This window comes from Podarcis tiliguerta (assembly GCF_965153285.1).
Source record: "Podarcis tiliguerta genome assembly, chromosome: 13".
NCBI lineage: Eukaryota > Metazoa > Chordata > Lepidosauria > Squamata > Lacertidae > Podarcis > Podarcis tiliguerta.
This window is the reverse complement of record NC_139546.1, coordinates 27,657,907-27,679,082: the sequence shown is the minus strand read 5'-3', so window position 1 is coordinate 27,679,082 and position 21,176 is coordinate 27,657,907. Positions and strand designations below refer to the sequence as shown.

At 43.8% G+C, this 21,176-nt stretch overlaps 1 protein-coding gene across 1 annotated transcript; it reads right to left on the bottom strand.

Annotated features, from left to right (window-relative positions):
• Nucleotides 1-4,797: 4,797 nt before the first annotated feature.
• LOC310663344 (uncharacterized protein) lies at nucleotides 4,798-21,150 on the bottom strand. The gene is made up of 10 exons (XM_083411146.1): nucleotides 21,041-21,150; nucleotides 16,368-16,529; nucleotides 14,343-14,489; nucleotides 12,507-12,671; nucleotides 10,799-10,963; nucleotides 9,731-9,877; nucleotides 8,455-8,658; nucleotides 8,008-8,163; nucleotides 7,738-7,799; nucleotides 4,798-5,872 (listed from the first exon to the last, which is right to left on the bottom strand). The coding sequence occupies exons 2-9, from the start codon at nucleotides 16,432-16,434 to the stop codon at nucleotides 7,768-7,770; spliced, it is 1,083 nt and encodes a 360-aa protein (XP_083267272.1). The 5' UTR covers nucleotides 16,435-16,529; nucleotides 21,041-21,150; the 3' UTR covers nucleotides 4,798-5,872; nucleotides 7,738-7,767.
• Between the last annotated feature and the right edge of the window lie 26 nt (nucleotides 21,151-21,176).

Here is a 21,176-nt window from a genome sequence, read left to right as displayed (position 1 = left end):
AAGAATCGTGGGAAGTAGAGAAAATTGTCCTAAATGGTTTTGAGCTTCTAGAACTCCCAGCCTGTCCCTCCCTGAAAGGAGGCCGCCCTAAAGGGGGCCTAATAATAGGCATCTCTCTCAACCTTCATTCTAAATTTTCTCTAGTACAGGCCTTACCCCCTTACGCCCTTACCGGGCTGATAGCGGGGGGAAAGATCTCACTCCTAGTTACAAATGTTTATTTGCCTCCTGGGGGTTCCTCTCTTGAACTGGGCTCTAAATGGGACTCGCTGGAAGATCATTTGCTCTCATGTTATGTTAAGTTTCCCAACACCCCGGCCATAATAGGTGGCGATTTTAATGCCCGCACAGCAGCAAACTGGGATTCGCTGACCAAAGCCAAATGGTGGGTTACCCCAAATCTTGATAATTATGATCTGGAACACATCATGAGGAGAACCTCTAAAGACCACAGAGTAAATGAGGCTGGAGTGCTCCTATATCAAATGGCCATCCGTTTAAATCTGGCCCCCTTAAATGGCGCTTGTCTCCCTGATATCCCAGGGGATTTCACTCACCTGAGCGTTAAGTCAAACAGCGTCCTCGATTACCTGTTGGTCTCCAGGGATTTACTTAAGTGTATTTCCACCTTTAAGATTGAGAATGTACAATCTAGTGATCATCTCCCCCTGGTAGCCAAGTTTTCCCTGAACTGGCAGCCAGAGGCTGATAGACACACGACCCAGATGGTAACCAACGAATCCTTCCAAATAAGAGGAATCAAATGGTCGGAGACCCAGGCTCAAAGGTATCAGGAATTCTTTCAAAAAGAAATCCTTGGGCCTCATCCCAACATAGGCTCTGCCCCAGACGAGCATAGCTTAGTGTTGAATCGCTTCCACCATCATACGACTGTTCTTACGTCCTTCTTCAGGCTACCACCCAAAAATTTAAATCGTAACGAGTATACTCATGGTGCCCCCTGGTATAATTCTCAGTGTAAACAAGCAAGACAGCGCCTTCGTGCTATATATAATGTATATAAGACCTCCGATGCACCTACTCTGCCAGCTAGCTACGCACAAGCCAAGCAAGTTTATAAACGCACGCAAAAAATTGCCAAACGCGAGTGGCAACATAATCGTTGGCAGGCCCTGATTGCTGCTTCAAAACCACACAGATCCAGGGAATTCTGGTCCTTGATTAATAGAAGGGTGAGGATATACCCAAGGGCAGTCATCCCTGCACCGACATGGGAATTGTTCCTGAAGAAATGTTTCTCACAAGCAGATGCCCCCTCCGACCATCTGATGCACCTGTTTACCCATCTACCCATTTGGCCTCCCACCGATCCTGACGAAATAGTCAAGCTAATAGCCCAGCTGAAACCGGGCAAAGCCCCAGGGCCCGATCTGATCCCTGCCGAAGCCATCAAACTACACCCAAAATGGTGGGCTGGCATCTTGGCCAAAACCTTCAACGCAATCAACGCCTCTGGTCACATCCCCAAAATATGGAAGGAGGCCATTATAGTACCAATCCATAAAAAAGGTTCTCCAACGGAGCCGGAAAATTACCGTAACATCAGCCTCCTTTCGATTATAGGGAAAATTTATGCCAGCTTCTTGCTGACTAAACTATTGCGTTGGGTAGATGAGACTAATCAGATTGGCCATGAACAAGCAGGGTTCAGAATTAAACGCTCTACAACCGATCATGCGATAGTGCTCTATCACCTGGCACGGAAGTACTCCTTCCCTCCGCGGGGCTACCTCTGTGCGGCCTTTTTAGATCTAAAGGCAGCCTTCGACAGCGTGCCTAGAAATATTCTTTGGGAGAAACTTGCGAAACAGGGCATTGATAGAAGACTCTTATGGCTTATAAGTCAACTCCACGAAGGTACCCTTGCCAGAGTGAGACTCACTCCTGCGGGCGACCTCACAAACCCGATACCAATAAACAAGGGAGTGCGCCAAGGTTGTATATTGGCTCCCTGCCTATTCAACCTATTCATCAGCGACATGCGAGCACCCCTAGTTAATTCATCTCCAAGTACACACGCGCCTAGACTAGCGGACTATCGTTGCCCACTCCTTTTATATGCGGACGACGCAGTACTCCTATCTTTTACACGTGTTGGACTAACCAGAGCTCTGAAGATCTTTGCCACGTATTGTCAACTCAACCAATTAACCATCAACTATGTCAAATCCAAGATTCTGATTTTCTCCAGAAGCCAGAGATTATATAAATGGAAGCTTGGCGGAGCAAAAATAGAGCAAGTCCTAAAATTCCAATACCTAGGAGTTATTTTTCAATACAATCTGGGGTGGAAAGCTCATATACAACACCTACTTAATAAGACCACAACTCTGTCATACGCGCTCCTCCGATTTTTCTTTTCGGATGGAGCATTGCATGTTCCCTCGGCCCTAAAGGTGTTCAAGGCAAAAGTGGTGGCTGTGCTCGCTTATGCTGCCCCGCTCTGGGCCGTGTTGACTGATCTTGCTCCCCTTGAGACTCTGCAAAACCAATTCCTACGCCGGCTCCTAATGCTTCCCCTGTGCGTAAGCAACGCAGCCATGCGACTAGAATTGAAGATCGCATCCTTAGAAACTTGTCTGTGGAAGCAAGTCTTCAATTACTGGTTATCACTGTGGCATAGATTACCAAACCATTACCTTATCCAATGCCTATGGCGAGATGAATTCTCTAGCCTTTGGTGTAGTAGAATTCATGCCAAACTCTTGAGTTATGGAATCTCTCCCGCAGATTCCCTAAAATTAGATCAAATCACAGCTCAAAGACTGATCCGCCAAAGACTGGATGACATCGACTTACAGCGAAATTGTATGCTGGGGGGAGGTGTTTGTTCGCCCCAGAGCATTGGTATCACTTTAACTTACTGCGTCCCATCATACCTCTCCTCCCTTTCGACTGTTGCCCATAGACTGGCCTTCACCAAAGCGAGGTTTAACGTTTTTCCCTCCAATGTCCTGAGACATAGATTCTCAAAGGGCCAAGTCCCCGCCATGTGCGAATGTGATAAGGTGACGCCGGAGTCGCTCCAGCACATTATGTTTTCTTGCCCCTTGTTCAATGTGTTACGAGCAAATCTGCTGGGATCAATCATACAGAAACTAGCGGGTACCCCTCCAACATTCCACCTTGCCCAAATCTTGCAGGATAAGGATACCCATACGACCCTGAAAGTGGCTAGGTTCCTGGTCGCGGTCCTTACCCAAAAGCGACGCCAAGGAGCACTACAAGCTAATTAAGGCATAGGATGCCATTCTATCTTATAGTATTTTATTGTTATAGTGGTGTTTTAGCGGCTGTTTTTTTCTTTTTTTGTTCCTTTCCCTATTTTTTTCTTTCTTTCTTTTTTTCTTTTTTCCCCACGTGCACAAGTTGTTATTTATGTTTTTTCTTGTATGGGCCTATGGCCGTAATAAATAAATTGAATTGAATATGAGTCTTTGAGAACAGAAAGGAGTAGCTTTTAAACAGCCTGAGAATCAGCACTTTCTTTTCTTTTCTCCCAAATTAATCACCAAGGCCACAAGGGGATGCACAGATTCCATGTTTGCTGCTTCTGCATATCAGTTATTTATTTATTTATTCATTCATTCATTCATTCATTCATGACTTCACTCATTTCCCATGCAAGCTGTACTGTGCGTGGAATCACTAGAACCAGGGTTATGCTGTGGAAGTATGAGAACAGTGCAGTAAACCTGATGTAGCTAAACCTGCTCAGTACTTGATAGATTACCTGAAAATCATGACTGCCTTGAGTTCTGTGGAAGGAAGGTAGAATTAGGGATTGGGGTGGTGGGGTCAATTCACTTTGTTTTTAAAAAGTGATTCTACCTAGTTCACATATTCTGAAATAATACATAAACTGAAACGCAACTATTCTTAAAAATGGGCACTTCTCTGAATTCTGCAAAAGCAGTTCTTCAGCAAAGTAATGTTTCCAAAAACGCATCTACTAAGTTAAATGTGCATAAGCATGCATATATTAGTGAAAATAGCACAAACAAATGCATTTTATTGAGGAGAATATCAAAACTAAGGGGCAAAAAGCTTTGTGAAAAATGTGTATGTTATGTTATTTTTTAAAAGAATTGTTCATCTATGCACACCGCAAAAAAGGCATACAAGTCAGACACTAAGAAATAAGAGTTTGATCTCTGCATGAGCTTGGGTACCAGGCTCAGTTTTCAGGTGCTTGTAGCCACTTTGTGCTGTCCCCCCCCCCCCTTTCAAACAAAGTTTCCAGTTCAGTTCCAACTTCCAAACAGGGTTCTAACATTTGGTGGAGAATGCAGTTATTGATCACACTACCTTGCATACTCTGGGAGCAGAAAAAATCTCTTTTCCCTCTCTTTAATTGCATCCCCATTAAGGAATTCAACACATAAAGGTTCCAATCCCCCCAAACATTTGCTGGAGAATGAGAAACAGTAAGCAGAACCAGCTTTCTGCAAACAGAGGAACAGACATTGTGAGCAAGCACACTGGAGCTGAAGAGGGTAGACTGGGAGTCTGCAGGCATATTGTGGGAACTAAAGTGGGACTAGATCAGGAGTAGCCTGTTGTTGTTGTTGTTGTTGACAACAACTCCCATTTTCCCTGACCATCAAGCGCACTGGCTCTAGCTGATGAGAATTGTAGACCAACAATATCTGGATGGCACCATGTTGGGTACCCATAAAAAAACACTGACAGGAATGAAGCTCCCGGTGTCAGAGTTTTTCCACTTCATTCATAGCTTCTCTGTCTTGGTGGTTCACAGTTTACAAAGCTACTCTATTGTGAATTTGCAAGGATAGACTTTATTAAGTATGCAGGTGAAATAAACCACTTAGTGTTACAGGAGGACACATTTACAACAACCCGGGTCAATCATCCACCCACAAATTTGAAAGTTGCACATTTCTTGTGTACATCTGTAACATCACTCACACGTCATCTTGTCATCAAAATGTAAACTATGCAATGGTATACAGAAGTCAATTATATAGGTGCCCAGAACAGAGCAGCCTCATCAGTTCTTGATAATAGTGTTCATTTCATGCTAGCTAGATTACACAGTACACCCTCCCTTTATATAGCAAAATTTAAATATTTCAGATCTGATCCCAAATGAACCCTTTCCCTTCAAACAGTTTATTCCAATTAGCAAAGGCTAGAGAATAGCAGCTATAGGGGAGGAGATGCTGTAGGCAGTACTCCCTTCTTTTTTCTCCCTTGTCTATTCACACCACTCCAGCTTCTAACATTTCACCAAGCCTACCCCATTTACACTCTTCTGCCCAACCATAATAATCTGTAGATGATTAATGATAACCCAGATGCGAACCCATATGTTCATTGTTAAGGGAGTGAAATCATGGCCGTACAGAAAATGCACAATTATATTACTGCTTGATTTTAATTACTAATTTTAATTAATATGCTTTTATATGACTTTGTGCTACCATGTGTATAATCCAAAAGACTACAGCTGTCAGACAAGACAAGAATAGATTTTGTTCTTCAGCAACTGGGCACAGAGCTGCTCATCATGTGAGTAAAGGACGGAGGAGGAGTTTGTGTATCAGTTAGGAAATCTAGGATGAAAGTGACGACAGTGTTAGATATGCTGGTGGTGCTTCTGAACTGCTGTTCATTGGTGATGAGGGCAAAACATCTTCAAAGACTGGGTCCCTAGCAGAATCCTAGGCCAGGGATGAAGAGCAGCTGCAGTATGTAAGAGACTTTATCCATAGTTGTAGCATAGGTGGAAACAGGATAGGCCCAGATGAAAACTAGCCACTTTCCACTAGTGAAACAGTGTAGTGGGAATCACAGATGTCCAAGATATTGGTTGATTGGTTTTGGTAATCTGGTGGGAAAAGATACATGCTGGTTAGTTACCAACAACACCTAAAGTCGGAGCTAATAGGCATGTAGCAAGTCCAATAAAGCTAGAAGGCAAAGGGTTCATGAGCTGATTTCATGAATACTCCAAAGGGCAGCATTCTCAGGCATAAGGAGCCCTGGGGCATGTCGTTTCCAGAGTACCCAGTGTGTGCATTAAGTATTCGGGCAACATAGGAAACTGCATTTCACAGAATTCTTGGTGCCTGGGGTGTTGCTACTTTAGCCTTGAAGGAGCCAAGGAGAAAAGGTCTTACAGAAAGGTTTCCAGAACTGTCACTTGGTAACCAGAAAAAGAAGAGGGTGCAAGTCAGTGTGTCTTGATGCCATGGGGAGGCTGGATGTAGAGGAGTGGTGGGAGGCACTAGCTGGGGAACCCCCAAGGGAAGAAGGTTTGGAGCCAGGGGAGTGGTGGTGGGATGACGATGAGTGGTCAGAGGGAGAAAAGGGAGAAGAATGGGAGGAGGAGATGTTGGAAGCTGAAGAGGTGACAGGATTTATTGAGCAGAAAGAGTCTGCTCAATAAAGCAGGCCAGAAGCAGAAGCTAGAGAGGAGCAGGTCAAAGAGGCAGAGATCAGGCAGGCTGCTTAAGAAGCCAAAGGGTCTCCCCTTCCTGCTGTGACCAGCTCTCCTTCCCCCTGGTCTCCCAGGGCAAAGGAGACACACACACATCAAGAAAGTCTTAAACTGCTTGGGAAGGATCTGGGGGGGCGGGGAGGATTAGACAACTGTGGGAAGACGGGGACCTTCAGTTCTCACAACTGCCTCATTGGGGCAAGATCTACCAGGGAGAGTTGATGTGCTCACTAGACCTGGCCTCCTGAGCTGTTTGTTTCTTGGAATAAAGAGTTAAGTTCACTGATGCTGTGTATGTTTATTACTGACCTGCTCCTGGCACTTGCCCCTGGCACTTGATGAGAGAGGCATTCTGACTCTTTTGTGTGCTTATTTATGTGATTGGAAGCATGGCCAGGTCCAAATTTCAAAATTAGGAAAATAAACCAAGCTGTTATATGTGGCTTGGGGAGGTAGGAATCACCTTGACTTGCTAAGCCTAATTCTAAGTGAAGAGAAAGGAAGTTTGCTCATCACCAGTTTTTCCCCAAATTAACTCTTGATCATTCATTGTCTACTGAAGTGCTAAGCAGTATTGCATGTTAAAAGAGACAGGGCCCAAAGCAAGGGTGGAGAACCTCAGAACACTCTCTATTTACCGTATTTTTTGCTCTATATTCTCACTTTTTCTCTCCTAAAAAGTAAGGGGAAATGTGTGTGTGTCTTATGGAGCGAATGCAGGCTGCGCAGCTATCCCAGAAGCCAGATCAGCAAGAGGGATTGCTGCTTTCACTGCGCAGTGATCCCTCTTGCTGTTCTGGCTTCTGAGATTCAGAATTTTTTTTTTCTTGTTTTCCTCCTCCAAAAACTAGGTGCATCTTGTGGTCTGGTGTGTCTTATAGAGCGAAAAATACGGTAGCTCTCAGGACTCTCTCCAGGCCTCACACTCTTTGTGAGACACAACCCTCACCAGCCCTGCTTTGCACCTTCCTTGGATGTTTTTGCCGGGCTCCAGTGTATCATCAGACTCTGATAATGCTTCTTGGTTGATGGGAAGGAGGATAGAGAAGGGTGTGAGAGTGTGAAGGAGCCAGCCTACTGTGCAGAGGTAAAATTTGCATTTATTGCTGAACCCACAGCTGCTCCTGGCCCCGCTCACCACTGTCATGTGGTCTATGGAATGTTGCCCAGAAGGGAATGTGTCCCTCAAGCTGAAAAATGTTCCCAGATTGAGAGACAAATAAAAATGACATGGAAACATGAAACATATTTACCTTACTGATAGTTGCCGGTCTCGCTTGTCTTTATGGCTGATAATCTTCTTGTTTTTTCCAATCTGTTGAACATAAGGTAAAGTTTTGTTGGGGGGGGAGATTTAAGCTGTAAAAGGAAACCAGGACTTCAGGGGAACCTAAATATAGATACAAAACTGCACAGAATGGAAAACTGAAAGCTTTCTAATCTGTGACGCTTCTACTGTTGCTCTTGCTGCCCATGCCCACTATAAAGTACTTTATGAAGCACCAAGAAGGATTCATTCCTACCTGAAGGTTCGCAGTATTTCCACTGGCGATCTATATTATAGTCGCTGGTGAGAGAGCACCAGTACTTCCAGTTTACTGTCCCAACTGATGTACAGCTTGTGTAAGACTTGCCATTGTAGGTGAAAGGAAAGACACAGCTCTTCGTAGATTCTCCATCTTGTCCCGTGAGGGTTGGGAGTGGAATGCGAGAGAAAATCATGAGATGAGCACCTCTAGCAAAGGAATAAGGAGGCTAGGAAGCTATCTTAATAATACTTCTGATTATTTAGAAGTTATTTGCTCCCAAATAACTGTGCATTGAATTGCAGCCTACAGCATATTACTTCAACACATTAGGATCAAAATCTGCTTGGCGGCATGGGCTTCCAAGTAAACATGCATAAGATCAGGCTGCATGTCTGAAACCAACTTTCTCCTACACCCCTACCTGGGCAGCTTTCTGCTAACCTGGTAATAAAACTTCCCCACTTCTCAAATTTGTGTCAGCACAGAAGCTCCATAGCTTTTGCTCATCGTAGTTTGGAGTAGTGGAACACCAGTATCCCCCATTCTTCGTGCCGTCGTCATCCTCATTGGTGCAGGCATCAAATGTCTGGTTGTTGAAGGTGAAAGGGAACCAGCAGGGCTGGCCATTGGAGTTCCCTCCATACTCTGCAGACGGGGGGGACACAAAAAATAACATGCCGTAGAGTTTTGTCGTGTTGTCAAAGAGAACTGTATGAAGGATGGGCAATGCCTCTGCATTCAAGGACTAGATAAAGACAGACACTTAATGAATTAGGCCAAGGCCCACTTCCTCCAACATCCTGTTTTCACAGTGGCCAGCAAGATGCCTATGGGAAGCCCATACAAGAAATGAGTGCAACAGGAACCTCCCCACTTCCGATTCACAGCAGCCACTAAACACAGGCATTGGAGGTGGAACACTGCCATTGTAGCTGGTAGTCTCTGGGAGCCTTATTCTCCATAATTTGTCTAACCCCCTTTTTAAAGCCAGCCACGTTGGTGGTCATCGCTACATTTTGTGGGATTGCAATTATATCCAATTAAAACTCAGTTAAAATCCTGTGATCTGCAGAGTCACCATCCAGGAAGGCCACTTTAGGAAGACACCGTACAAGGAGCAGATTAATGCCCTTATGGCTCTGGCAACTGGAAACAACAGAACATGTATTTTTTCACTGCCAATACTATACAGATATACAAGCTAGGTTCACGTTGTCCAGGCATAGGCAAACTTGGCCCTCCAGATGTTTTGGAACTACAACTCCCATCATCCCTAGCTAACAGGACCAGTGGTCAGGGATGATGGGAATTGTAGTCCCAAAATAGCTGGAGGGCCGTGTTTGCCTATACCTGATCTTGCCTATACTACATAAATTCCCAGGTCGTACAGAACAACCTTATACCTCCCTGCTACTTCAAGGTGAAAACCCAGATGTTACATACTCAGTTGCTAGATTCTGCACTGCCATGATGAATATTCATCAAAGGGTGGTTTGCACCACAAACTAGGCCCAAAATGAGCGCTCACAACTTACACCGTGGGCGCTCTTTGCAGGATCCTGGGGACCTACCGGCTGCTTGGGCTGGCCTGCCTCTCAGTGCTATTCTTTGGAGGTTCCCGCCAAACCTCAGTCATTTAGCACTGCTGGAGATGGGGCCAGTCGCATAAATAGGAGGCGAAGCTGGCAGCAGCCAGGCAGTCAGCTCAGGACTCTACCTTGGAGGGAACATCCTTTCCAACTGCTGTCTTTGTCATAGTCTGGAGTTGTGGCACACCACAGCTGCCCATCAAAACTTCCTTCTTTGGTGCACGAGGAGTATGACTTGTTCCTAAACTTGAAGGGAAAGACGCAGGAGGCAGGTTCTGAAGAGAAACAGAGTGGAGAGGTGAGTCATTAACTGAAGCAACATAAAGAGGGGATTGGTGTGATATTCATATTCCGTTGCATTTTGTGTACATGCTAGCCAGCTGTAAGGGGAATTCGCCAAATTCTGCAGATAGATAGATAGATAGATAGATAGATAGATAGATAGATAGATAGATGAATGATAGATATAGATGAAATGGATTGAATCCAGGTTATGTCAGTTGTACTCGGGTACCACTGAAATCCACTTAAGTCACGAATTTGTCTCATTGATTGCAGTAGGATTTTATTATAAAATGACACCTTAGATATAATGTGCATTCAGATGTGGGAATTATTGTATTCGTTTTCCTGTTTACAATGTTGGCACTTCTGTCCCTTTCCCAACATTCCTTGTACACTGCATTACCTGTGGAGTTATGGAACGGTGTCTTCCTGAGGGATATTACTGCATGTTGCACTAGATTCCGTTCACATTGTGTCCCACAACAGTGTGTGCCATCAGACGGGTCATCAGCCCTTAATCCTCATGTGTGCTTCTTTTCTCCCAAGGCCAGGAAAGAATTGGATTCAGAAATACAGCCCCAGATTTCATCACATGTGTGGCGGTAGTGTGTTACATAAAAATCATGGGGAAAATTATAGCACATAACTCCCATGATTTTCCAGTTTAATTGGGTTGAATAAAGTACTTCCTGAATGCAGCCAATATTGGGCGGACCAACCCTACTTTTAACCTGGCCTGGGACTTCATAGTGAAGGACAGGTATGCAATAATAATAATAATAATAATAATAATAATAATAATAATAATAATAATGGCCAGGTGTTCAGCCCTTGTTTGGGACAAGGAAGAGAAACATTTCTGGTCTGTCACCCTGAACAGCCTTTCCCACATACTTCCCTATTTTGCTTACTTGAGGGTTCACAGTATGCCCACGTCGGATTTTCATCGTAGTTGGTGACAAGAGAGCACCAGAGCTTCCCATCGAATCTCCCATCTGTTGTGCAAGCTTTGTACCACTTGCCTTGGAAGACGAAAGGGAACATGCAGGGCCCTGTAGCTAAATTTGCATCTAGTCCTGGAAGAAGTGGAGGAGAGAGAGAAGGAGGGGCTTCCTTAATAACCCACAATGCTTCTTTGTCCTGCTGAATGCGCTCAGCAATCAGATTCCTATGCCTGATTAAATCATGGAACAACTACCCACATCAGCATCCATCTAAAGTTTTAAAAATGCTATCCTATGCACAGTGCTATTTTTCTAGAAGAAGAGGTGCCAGAACTCACCATGTAAGCCTCCCATGGCAATGGAGCCCACCTGAGAGGTGCCAGAACTGAGTTCCACCACGTTCCGGCTGAAAAGAAGCCCTGTCTATGCATATCTGCTCAGAGGTAAGTCCCTTTTAGGTCAATCAGACGATAAAACGAGGCTGGGGGACTTCAGGGCTGGGGACTGAATGCATCCCCAGGCCTTTCCCCAGGCCATACTCCCTCCCTAGTCTCACTGCTCACCAGCCCTGCTTTGACCCCTCCTTGAGTGTTTTGGGATAGCTAGAATGCGTCCTTGAACTCTGATAACGCTTCTTGCATGACTGAATGAAGGACAGAGAGGGCTGTGTAAGTGTAAGGTAATATGGACATTCTTTGCTGTGCTCACTTTTCCTTCTGACTCCTCTCATCACTACCATGTGGCCCTGGGAACGTTACCTAGAAGGGAATGTGGCCCTCAGATGCAGGTGGAATCCTCAATTCTGGTACAGCAGAAGGAGAGAAAGAATTGCAGGGACTCTGCACCGGGGTGTAGCTATTGGCTCCATCACCCCCCGCCATCGCATCCGCCGCCTGGAGTGCGACCGGCGCAGGACTGATCCACCCTGCAGGGGGGATGTGAGTGCCGCTGCATTGATCCACCGGGGGGGTCGTCACACACACCCCAGGGATGGCATCTGGGGCAAACTGCCCCCCCCCCGCAATGCCACTGCTCCGCACTGATAATCTGACTATTGACTGTTGCAAGCCACTCTGAAAGCTTTTACCACACACCCCTCTTCAATCAAGCATGGGGTAAAACATGCTTTAAGTAAATAAAGAAAAATACTCCCAAAACAGTGTGTATAGGATTGCCGCTCATGTTCCATTGATTCCAATGGGAGAAAATTAAACATATGCCTAACCCTCCAACATTTCTCCAATGAAAATAGGGACACCCTAAGGAAAAGCGGGGCATTCCAGGAGCAGATCAAATAAAAAACCAGAATGGTTTCTGTAAATCTAGGACTTTCCCTGGAAAATAGTGACACTTGGAGGGTCTGTAATCCACCCACTAAAATAAATGGAAAAACTGCTTAATTTTGGGTGGCTCTGACACCCTTAATTTCACACTTCCATTTTGTAATGTGCCTGCCTGGCCAATGCTGATGCTGATGTCAAAGTGAAAGCAAAGCACTGGAAAGGAGAGTTTACAAAGAGCATTTGCAGAGAATGGAATTTACAAGGGAATATTCTCAGTAATGTGTACCCCCAAAAAATCATTCATTGTGCTTAATCTACAACCAACCATCTTCCAAGCCCTGTGACGCAACCCAACCCTGGCTTCTAATCCAACAGGCCCCCAGTTTACATACTGGTGTCAGCACAGAAGCTCCACCTCTTGTCCTTATCATAGCTTCCTGTTGTAGCACACCAGTAGCGCCCTTTTATTTCGAATTTGTTAGTGCAGGTGTAGTAAGTACGGCCTTTGTAGCTGAAGGGGAAAACACATTCTGCTCCATTCGAGTTGCCTCCATATTCTAGGCAAAAGACAAAAGCAGAGTTTGTGCATGTTTATGCCAATAAATCATTAGTAACAGTTTTCTTGCTTCTTTCTTATATTATCCTTTTTAAAAAAAATAGTCACACCCTATCGCAGGGGCAGGGAACTGGATGCAGCCAACAGCCAGATTCTTACCTGCCCCAAACACTGTGGGCTATTTTGACAGGTAGGCAAGACAAATCAAACCAGGCAGACAAAGGCTTCAGGATCTGTACATGCTGCTGATCAACTGCCCACCACCAAACCCCATTTCCTTTGCCTGCTGGGATTGAAATCCAACCACTCAGGCAAAGACACATAGTGCCTATATAGACACTGCCTCTGGGGGTTGTCACAGATACGTATCATTAACGAGAATTAAACCTATTTACTTCCTGAATGGGGAGGTCAGAGGGTTACTATATGTTACACAAAAGTATAAATGTGTCATTGCCCATTTACTGGGGGAGGCACATTTGAGTAGAGTGACTGAGAGCAGAAAAGCAGTGATAGAATATGTTGACCCCTATCTCCATATTGCCTAGACACACACACACATGTTCAAACATGTTTGCATGGGCCGATATGCAGTATCAACACTGCAAGAGGGGAAAACAGCTAATGGTGAGCAATTTGGAGTAGGAAGATGGTTAATCACTCCCTGCAAAGCTGCTCTTCTTAACAATAGGATGAGATTGAGACTGTAATGAACTTTGTTAATCTTTTTGGTCACCTCCAGAGCAAAATATCTTGCAGGAGGGATTCATGTCCACATCAGGAATTCAGGTTTGCACAGTTGAAGTAGCTTAAAGCCACTTTAAAATACATACATACATACTTTTACAAGTAGTAAAGTGGCAGAGAAATGCCCTGAACAGTCTGGGATAAACAAATGTCTAATGGTAAGGCATATACAGTGGTACCTCGGGTTAAGTACTTAATTCGTTCCGGAGGTCCGTACTTACCCTGAAACTGTTCTTAACCTGAAGCACCACTTTAGCTAATGGGGCCTCCTGCTGCCACCGCACCGCCGGAGCACGATTTCTGTTCTCATCCTGAAGCAAAATTCTTAACCTGAAGCACTATTTCTGGGTTAGCAGAGTCTGTAACCTGAAGCGTATGTAACCTGAAGCGTATGTAACCCGAGGTACCACTGAAAATGTTGTGCAAGCAAATCAGCATGAATGCTTGCTGTTGTATAACCTCCCCACAAACAGATCAGAACAAATGTTCCATCAGAGGAATATTTACAAGAGGGCAAATGGGCAACTGCCCAAAGGAGCTAATTTGAAGAGGGGGCAATGAGCATTCCTGGGCATTGTGAGGATTAGAATTCCCTTTAGGATGGTGCAAGAGGACTTTTTGCAAGCTCAGAAAATGGAATAACATCTTTATGAGGAGGAGGGAGAGGTGGTGGTGGTAGAGTAAGGGGAATCCCTGTCCCACTGGCCTGCTGATGATGCTTGCTAGCAATAGGATTGCCACCCCCATTGGATTCCACTGCCTGAGGTTGCTGCTTCCATCTACCTCATGAGCAGGCCAGCCCTGCTAGGACCTTTTTGGATCAATTTCAACTCATAGAACACTTCAGTGTGTAAATAAACATAGTCTGCAGGACGACATATTAACACGCAAATGAATGTTACCAGAAGGACTGTATGCCTCTCACCTCTAAGAGCACATGGCTTCCATCTACGATCCTTGTCATGGTTTTCAGTTGTGGCACACCACAGCTGTTGGTCAGGGTTGCCATCAGTGGTGCACGAAGAGTAGTATCTGCCATTGAAAAGGAAGGGAAGAACACAGCCTGGAGGGGCTGGAAGGGAGACAAAGGAAAAGGAAAAATAAGGAAAGTTGCACCACACTCAGCAGAAACTGTGTGAAAAGAAAAATACATAAGAGATGGCCATCTGTCATGGATGTTCCTTGGGTGTCCAGGAGCTAGGTTTGATTCAGTTCGCATTTAAAGGCAAATCTACCAAATTCGCACTTTTCAAAACAATGTGCCTTCAAAATTCTCACGTCTCCAAATTTTGCAGTGGAATTCTCTAACTGAATAATGTGTACAAAAATGCATGGTGCACTGTGGAGCCTTTTAGGGCCTGGCATGCACACTGCAGGGGAGCATTCAACAGCAGCATACTTTATTAATTTGGTTAATTTGGTTAAACTACTTGTTATACATAACCTTTCTTCCACTTGTGTCTCCTGCATTTCATTTGGGTGTGGGAGCAAAAAAAAAGCACCCCAGTGGCAAAAAAAATCAATCAACTTTGCCAGAATTTATTTTGACCCAGGTGCTTCTGTTTTGCTTTGCTTTGCTTTGCTTTGCTTTGCTTTCAGTATTAAAAAATGTCAGTGATGAAATGGCTAAAATCTAGGAACATTGTTTGCTACTGTGCAGGTTTCAATAAATAAGGAGAACCCTCTTTTCTTGGAAGAAGGAAATATCACTTTTATTTAATATGGGGCTCCTTTGTAAAATACTGGGTGGAACATGAGGACCTGAGTTGCAGAGAGCTTTATTTGATGTAATGGATCAAATTAAGATGTGGAATTGGGGGGGGGGGGACAGAGACATGGTGTTTTATTTGGATGGCAAATTACTTTTTTCCTCAGCATGCCCGATTACTAGTTATGTAATTACCGGTAATCTGTCATTTTTCAATATGTCAATTTGTGTGTTTTAATATTTAATGCAAAAATAAAAGATTAACTATTAAAGCTAAAATCAACTGCAAGAGATTTGTTGAAAGTAGGACTCCATGATATTAAATAAAAAAATTCATTCCAGTAGCACCTTAGAGACCAACTAAGTTTGTTATTGGTATGAGCTTTCGCGTGCATGCATACTTATTCAGATCTGTAACTAGATCCATGATATTAGGCACCTTTGCTGTACGCTTTTTGGTGCCAGCTTTTTAAAAAAAATTGCTTAAGCAAGTCTGCCCGTACAGGTAATCTCATTTGATATGATGTAATATATACATATATATAAGGAAAGTCCAATGCTGTAAAGAAAAATATGGCATAGGAACCTGGAATGTAAGAACCATGAACCTTGGTAAGTTGGATGTGGTCAAAAATGAGATGGCAAGAATAAATATTGACATCCTGGGCATCAGTGAACTAAAATGGACTGGAATGGGAGAATTCAGTTCGGATAACCATCACATCTACTACTGTGGGCAAGAATCCCGTGAAAGAAATGGAGTGGCCCTCATAGTCAACAAAAGAGTGTCAAAAGCTGTACTGGGATGCAATCTCAAAAATGATAGAATGATCTCGATACGAATCCAAGGCAGACCTTTTAATTTTCCTACATTCTTGAAGTTTAAAAGAAGGCATCGTCTTATACATGGATAGTGTATAGTGCATTTTCTTAATTTTGAGTCCCAAAAAATAGGTGGCATCTTATACACAGGGGCGTGTTATACATGGAAAAATACGATAATATGTGTTTCATAATGCATATTTTTTAAAAACTCTTGGCTTTATGGGGGGAATAGGGTGGCTTGTTTTTAGTATTGATTTTATCAATAATATTAATGCATATTTTATGTAAACCACTTAGAGGCTTTCATGATTAAGTGGTATATAAATCTCATTAAATAAATAAGAAAGTAAAATGACACACACACACACCAACCCAGCGAAAAGGGGCCAGAGAATTGACAGGTGGAATGGTTCTTACCTTCAGATGCCGCAAGTAGTGGCAGGAGAGCCCAGGTGCATGTGAGGAAAGCTATGACAGGAGCCATCTCTACTCTCAGTCAGGGAATCTGACAGGCGTGAAGAAACCACATCATGCTCATTCTTTATATAGGCCCTGCCTGGCCACATCTTCCTCCCACAACTATAACAGAAGGAGATGTTCAAAACCCTGCTATGTTAAACCTGACCTTTTCAAACAGCATTAGACCGCTCCCATTTTCGCTTCACTTCTGCACGAGCTGATACAGTACGGGACAAAGCTTTTGCTCAGGATTGCCAAATGGCTAAAGGGAAGAAAATAGTCATTGCCTGCTTCTGTCTCTTTAACAGAGGCTACACAGACTGAAACTAACAAGTGAAGTTTTCATCCCTGAGAGCTAAACACGATGACTTGGAAATTGCTGCTGATCTAGCCAGTGTTTCAAGGGCAGCTGAAATTTTATTAGGCGGTGTATGGCCAGTGAGTGCTGTTTGTCCTGTCTGCAGTATTTGTTGGCCCTTTCATTGTGACCTGGCAGTTTCTACTGAAAGCATAAGAGCTTATTTTTAAAGAAGATGGAAATGCTGCCTTAAAGTAAAAGACACTGGTGCTCCTAAAAGCAGGAACACAACACTGTATGTTCTTTCATATATATATATATATATATATATATAATTTTTATTTAATTATCTGTTTTACATTTTAAAATATTCATTCAAACAGCCTTAAAATATCAGTGACTTCCCTTCTTCTCTTTCCATAGTTCATTTTGCATAACATAAATCCCTGCATATTTTACATAAACTAAACCATTCAGTGTCCCATTATTACATCCATCAAAACTTATTTACACAGTTGAATTTATCTTAATGCTGCCCTTGTTTTCAGGTGTACACAATTTCCCCCCATATATTCAATAAACATTTTCCAATCTTCTTTAAATGTATGTTCTTCTTGTTCTCTTATTCCATACGTTAGGTCCACAAGCTGCACATATTCCATCAGTTTAAGTTGCCATTCTTCTTCAGTTGGCAACTCGCTCATTTTCCATTTAGGGGCTAACAAAAACACAGGCCGAAGTAGTAGCATACATAAATAACCATTTTGACACCTGGGAATTTCCATCTGAATTATCCTCAACGAAAAGGACTCTGGTTTTCTTGGAAAAGTGCTTTTAAACATTTTTTTTCCCAGTTCATTATAAATTATTTCCCAATACTCTTTAATCCTTTTACAGGTCCATCACATATGAAAGAACGTACTCTCAACCTCATTGCATCTCCAGAGGGGTACTATATGTTCTTCCCACTTGAGACTCCTTTTGGCTCATGCTAGGTTGTTCATGGCCACTTACCTCCTTGGTGAGACTGAGTGATGTGGGGAAATCCCTCTTTAGCTACCTTATGGGCATAGCAGAGGGTAAAAGGAAAAGTTAACAAGGATGGGCAACTCCTTTGATCTGGGGCTACATTCTCCCTGCCTTGCCATGACGTCGTTACTCATCTCCCCATTGGCCATGGAGGTCCACTTCCTTGCTTTCCAAGGCTGAAGGACCCTCTGAGTGCAAGATTGTGCTTGGCGCATCTTCTCAGTTAGAACTGAGAAGTGTCCGTGCCAGACGGGAGAGAAGCCTAAGAGAAACTCTGCCTGGCACCCACCAGATCACTTATGGGTTTCCCTCCTGCTGCTATCACTGGGAATGGAAAAAGCTACCATATACTGACTCAGACTGTACTACCTACCTGGATATGCCAGTGGTTGTACTTGGGACCTTCTACATGCAAAGACAGGTGCTCCACCACTGACCTCCAGCCCTATCATCATTGCTTTGCCTTCCCTCCCAGTGCTTCCATCCCCACTCAGTTCCCAAAGACCTCCACCATCGTCCAGGCCATGTGACACACACAACTCCTTCCTACCAGGCAACAGGTATCATTGGGTGAGATGGCCACAGAAATAAACTCTTCAAGTTCCTGTTATCTCTTCATTGCCCTTTCCAAAGCAATCTGCCAAATCTACTGTGAGAGTCCCAAAACAGAGAATTTATTCCTCTGCCCCCCACAAGCTCACTCAAGGTTAGTAATGATGGTTGCAAAGAGCAACAGTGTACTATTAAAGTACTTGATTATTATGAAATAATATGTATATACTGGTCACTTAGTCCAAGGTTTTGTTATTAATTTTCCATTACCATGATTGACCCCCTTCGTGGATCACTGCCTTGCCATGGCGAAGGGGTTTGAATAACTCAGAGAAGCTATGAGCTATGCCGTGCAGGGCCACACAAGATGGACATGTCATAGTGGAGAGTTTTGACCAAACGTGACCCACCTGGAGCAGGAACCAGCAAGCCACTCCAGTATCCCTGCCAAGAAAACTCCATGGACAAAGACAACAGGCATATAAAAGTCATAACGCTGGAAGATGAGCCCCTCAGGTCGGGAGGCGTCCAACATGCTACTGAGGAAGAGCGGAGGACAAGTACAAGTAGATTCAGAGCTGATGAAGCGGCTGGGCCAAAGCCGAAAGGATGCTCAGTTGCGGATATGCCTGGAAGCGAAAGGAAAGTCCAATGCTGTAAAGAAAAATATTGCATAGGAACCTGGAATGTAAGAACCATGAACCTTGGTAAGTTGGATGTGGTCAAAAATGAGATGGCAAGAATAAATAATGACATCCTGGGCATCAGTGAACTAAAATGGATGGGAATGGGAGAATTCAGTTCAGATAACCATCACATCTACTACTGTGGGCAAGAATCCCGTAAAAGAAATGGAGTGGCCCTCATAGTCAACAAAAGAGTGTCAAAAGCTGTACTGGGATGCAATCTCAAAAATGATAGAATGATCTCGATACGAATCCAAGGCAGACCTTTTAACATCACAGTAATCCAAGTTTATGCACCAACCACTGGTGCTGAAGCAGCTGAAATTGACCGATTCTATGAAGACTTACAACACCTCATAGAAATGACACCAAAGAAGGATGTTCTTCTCATTATAGGGGATTGGAATGCTAAAGTAGGGAGTCAAGAGATAAAAGGAACAACTGGCAAGTTTGGCCTTGGAGTTCAAAACGAAGCAGGGCAAAGGCTAATAGAGTTCTGCCAAGAGAACAAGCTGGTCATCACAAACACTCTTTTCCAACAACACAAGAGATGACTCTACACATGGATATCACCAGATGGGCAGCATCGAAATCAGATTGATTATATTCTCTGCAGCCAAAGATGGAGAAGCTCTATACAGTCAGCAAAAACAAGACCTGGAGCTGACTGTAGCTCAGATCATCAGCTTCTTATAGCAAAATTCAAGCTTAAATTGAAGAAACCACTGGGCCGGTAAGATACAATCTAAGTCAAATCCCTTATGAATACACAGTGGAAGTGAGGAACAGGTTTAAGGATTTAGATTTGCTGGACAGAGTGCCTGAAGAACTATGGATGGAGGCTCATAACATTATACAAGAGGCAGCAACTAAAACCATCCCAATGAAAAGGAAATGCAAGAAAGCAAAATGGCTGTCCAATGAGGCCTTACAAATAGCGAGGGAGAGAAGGCAAGCAAAATGTGAGGGAGATAGTGAAAGATACAGGAAATTGAATGCAGATTTCCAAAAAATAGCAAGGAGAGACAAGAAGGACTTCTTAAACGAGCGATGCAAAGAAATAGAGGAAAACAATAGAATGGGAAAAACCAGCAAATTTGGAAAACTCAGCAGTGGCCAGAGGATTGGAGAAGATCAGTCTACATCCCAATCCCAAAGAAGGGCAGTGCCAAAGAATGCTCCAACTACCGCACAATTGCACTCATTTCACACGCTAGCAAGGTTATGCTTAAAATTCTACAAGGAAGGCTTAAGCAGTATGTGGATCGAGAACTTCCAGAAGTGCAAGCTGGATTTCGAAGGGGCAGAGGAACCAGAGACCAAATTGAAAACATGCGCTGGATTATGGAGAAAGCTAGAGAGTTCCAGAAAGACATCTACTTCTGCTTCATTGACTATGCAAAAGCCTTTGACTGTGTCGACCACAGCAAACTATGGCAAGTTCTTAAAGAAATGGGAGTGCCTGATCACCTCATCTGTCTCCTGAGATATCTCAATGTGGGACAAGAAGCTACAGTTAGAACTGGATATGGAAAAACTGATTGGCATATAAATGATACATATGCTACTTAGTCCCAAATCTCCTTGAATTCAGTGGGATTTGGGGTGACCTTGAAGCTCATTTGGGCCAGTCCCTATCTCTCAGACTACCTACCTACCTCACAGGGTTGCTGTGAGGATAAAGAAGGGAGAACCAAGTACTCTACCCTGCGATCATGGGGGGGGAAGTAGAATATAAATATAACAATACTCACCCCCGTCGTTCTGCCCAGACACTGAAGTCCAGCTCCGAGGGCCTTCTGGCAGTTCCCTCACTGTGAGAGGTGAAGTTACAGGGAACCAGGCAGAGGGCCTTCTCGGTGGTGGCACCCGCCCTGTGGAATGCCCTCCCATCAGATGTCAAGGAAATAAACAACTATCTGACTTTTAGAAGACATCTGAAGGCAACCCTGTTTAGGGACGTTTTTAATGTTTGATGTTTTATTCTGTTTTCAGTCTGTTGGGAGCTGCCCAGAGTTATTATAATTACTTAAAGACACTTCTGAATCAGCGCCTTTCTTACTCACTTTTCCCCCCGATTCTTACACCTCTCAGCAAGTTCACCATGTTTTCCATCTGAATTTTCTAACTGTTCAACTGGCCCCAAGAACCCCACTGTCCAATCAGACCTTGCTGTTACACAAACCAATCACACATTAGAGC

Bases quoted from the DNA above. Each gene is read 5' to 3' on its own strand.
- LOC310663344 (XM_083411146.1), bottom strand. From the start codon at position 16,434: ATGGCTCCTGTCATAGCTTTCCTCACATGCACCTGGGCTCTCCTGCCA. The intron at 14,490-16,367 runs GTAAGAACCATT...TCTCCCTTCCAG, and splicing joins ACTACTTGCGGCATCTGAAG to CCCCTCCAGGCTGTGTTCTT. The intron at 7,800-8,007 runs GTAGGAATGAAT...TATGTTCAACAG, and splicing joins GAAATACTGCGAACCTTCAG to ATTGGAAAAAACAAGAAGAT.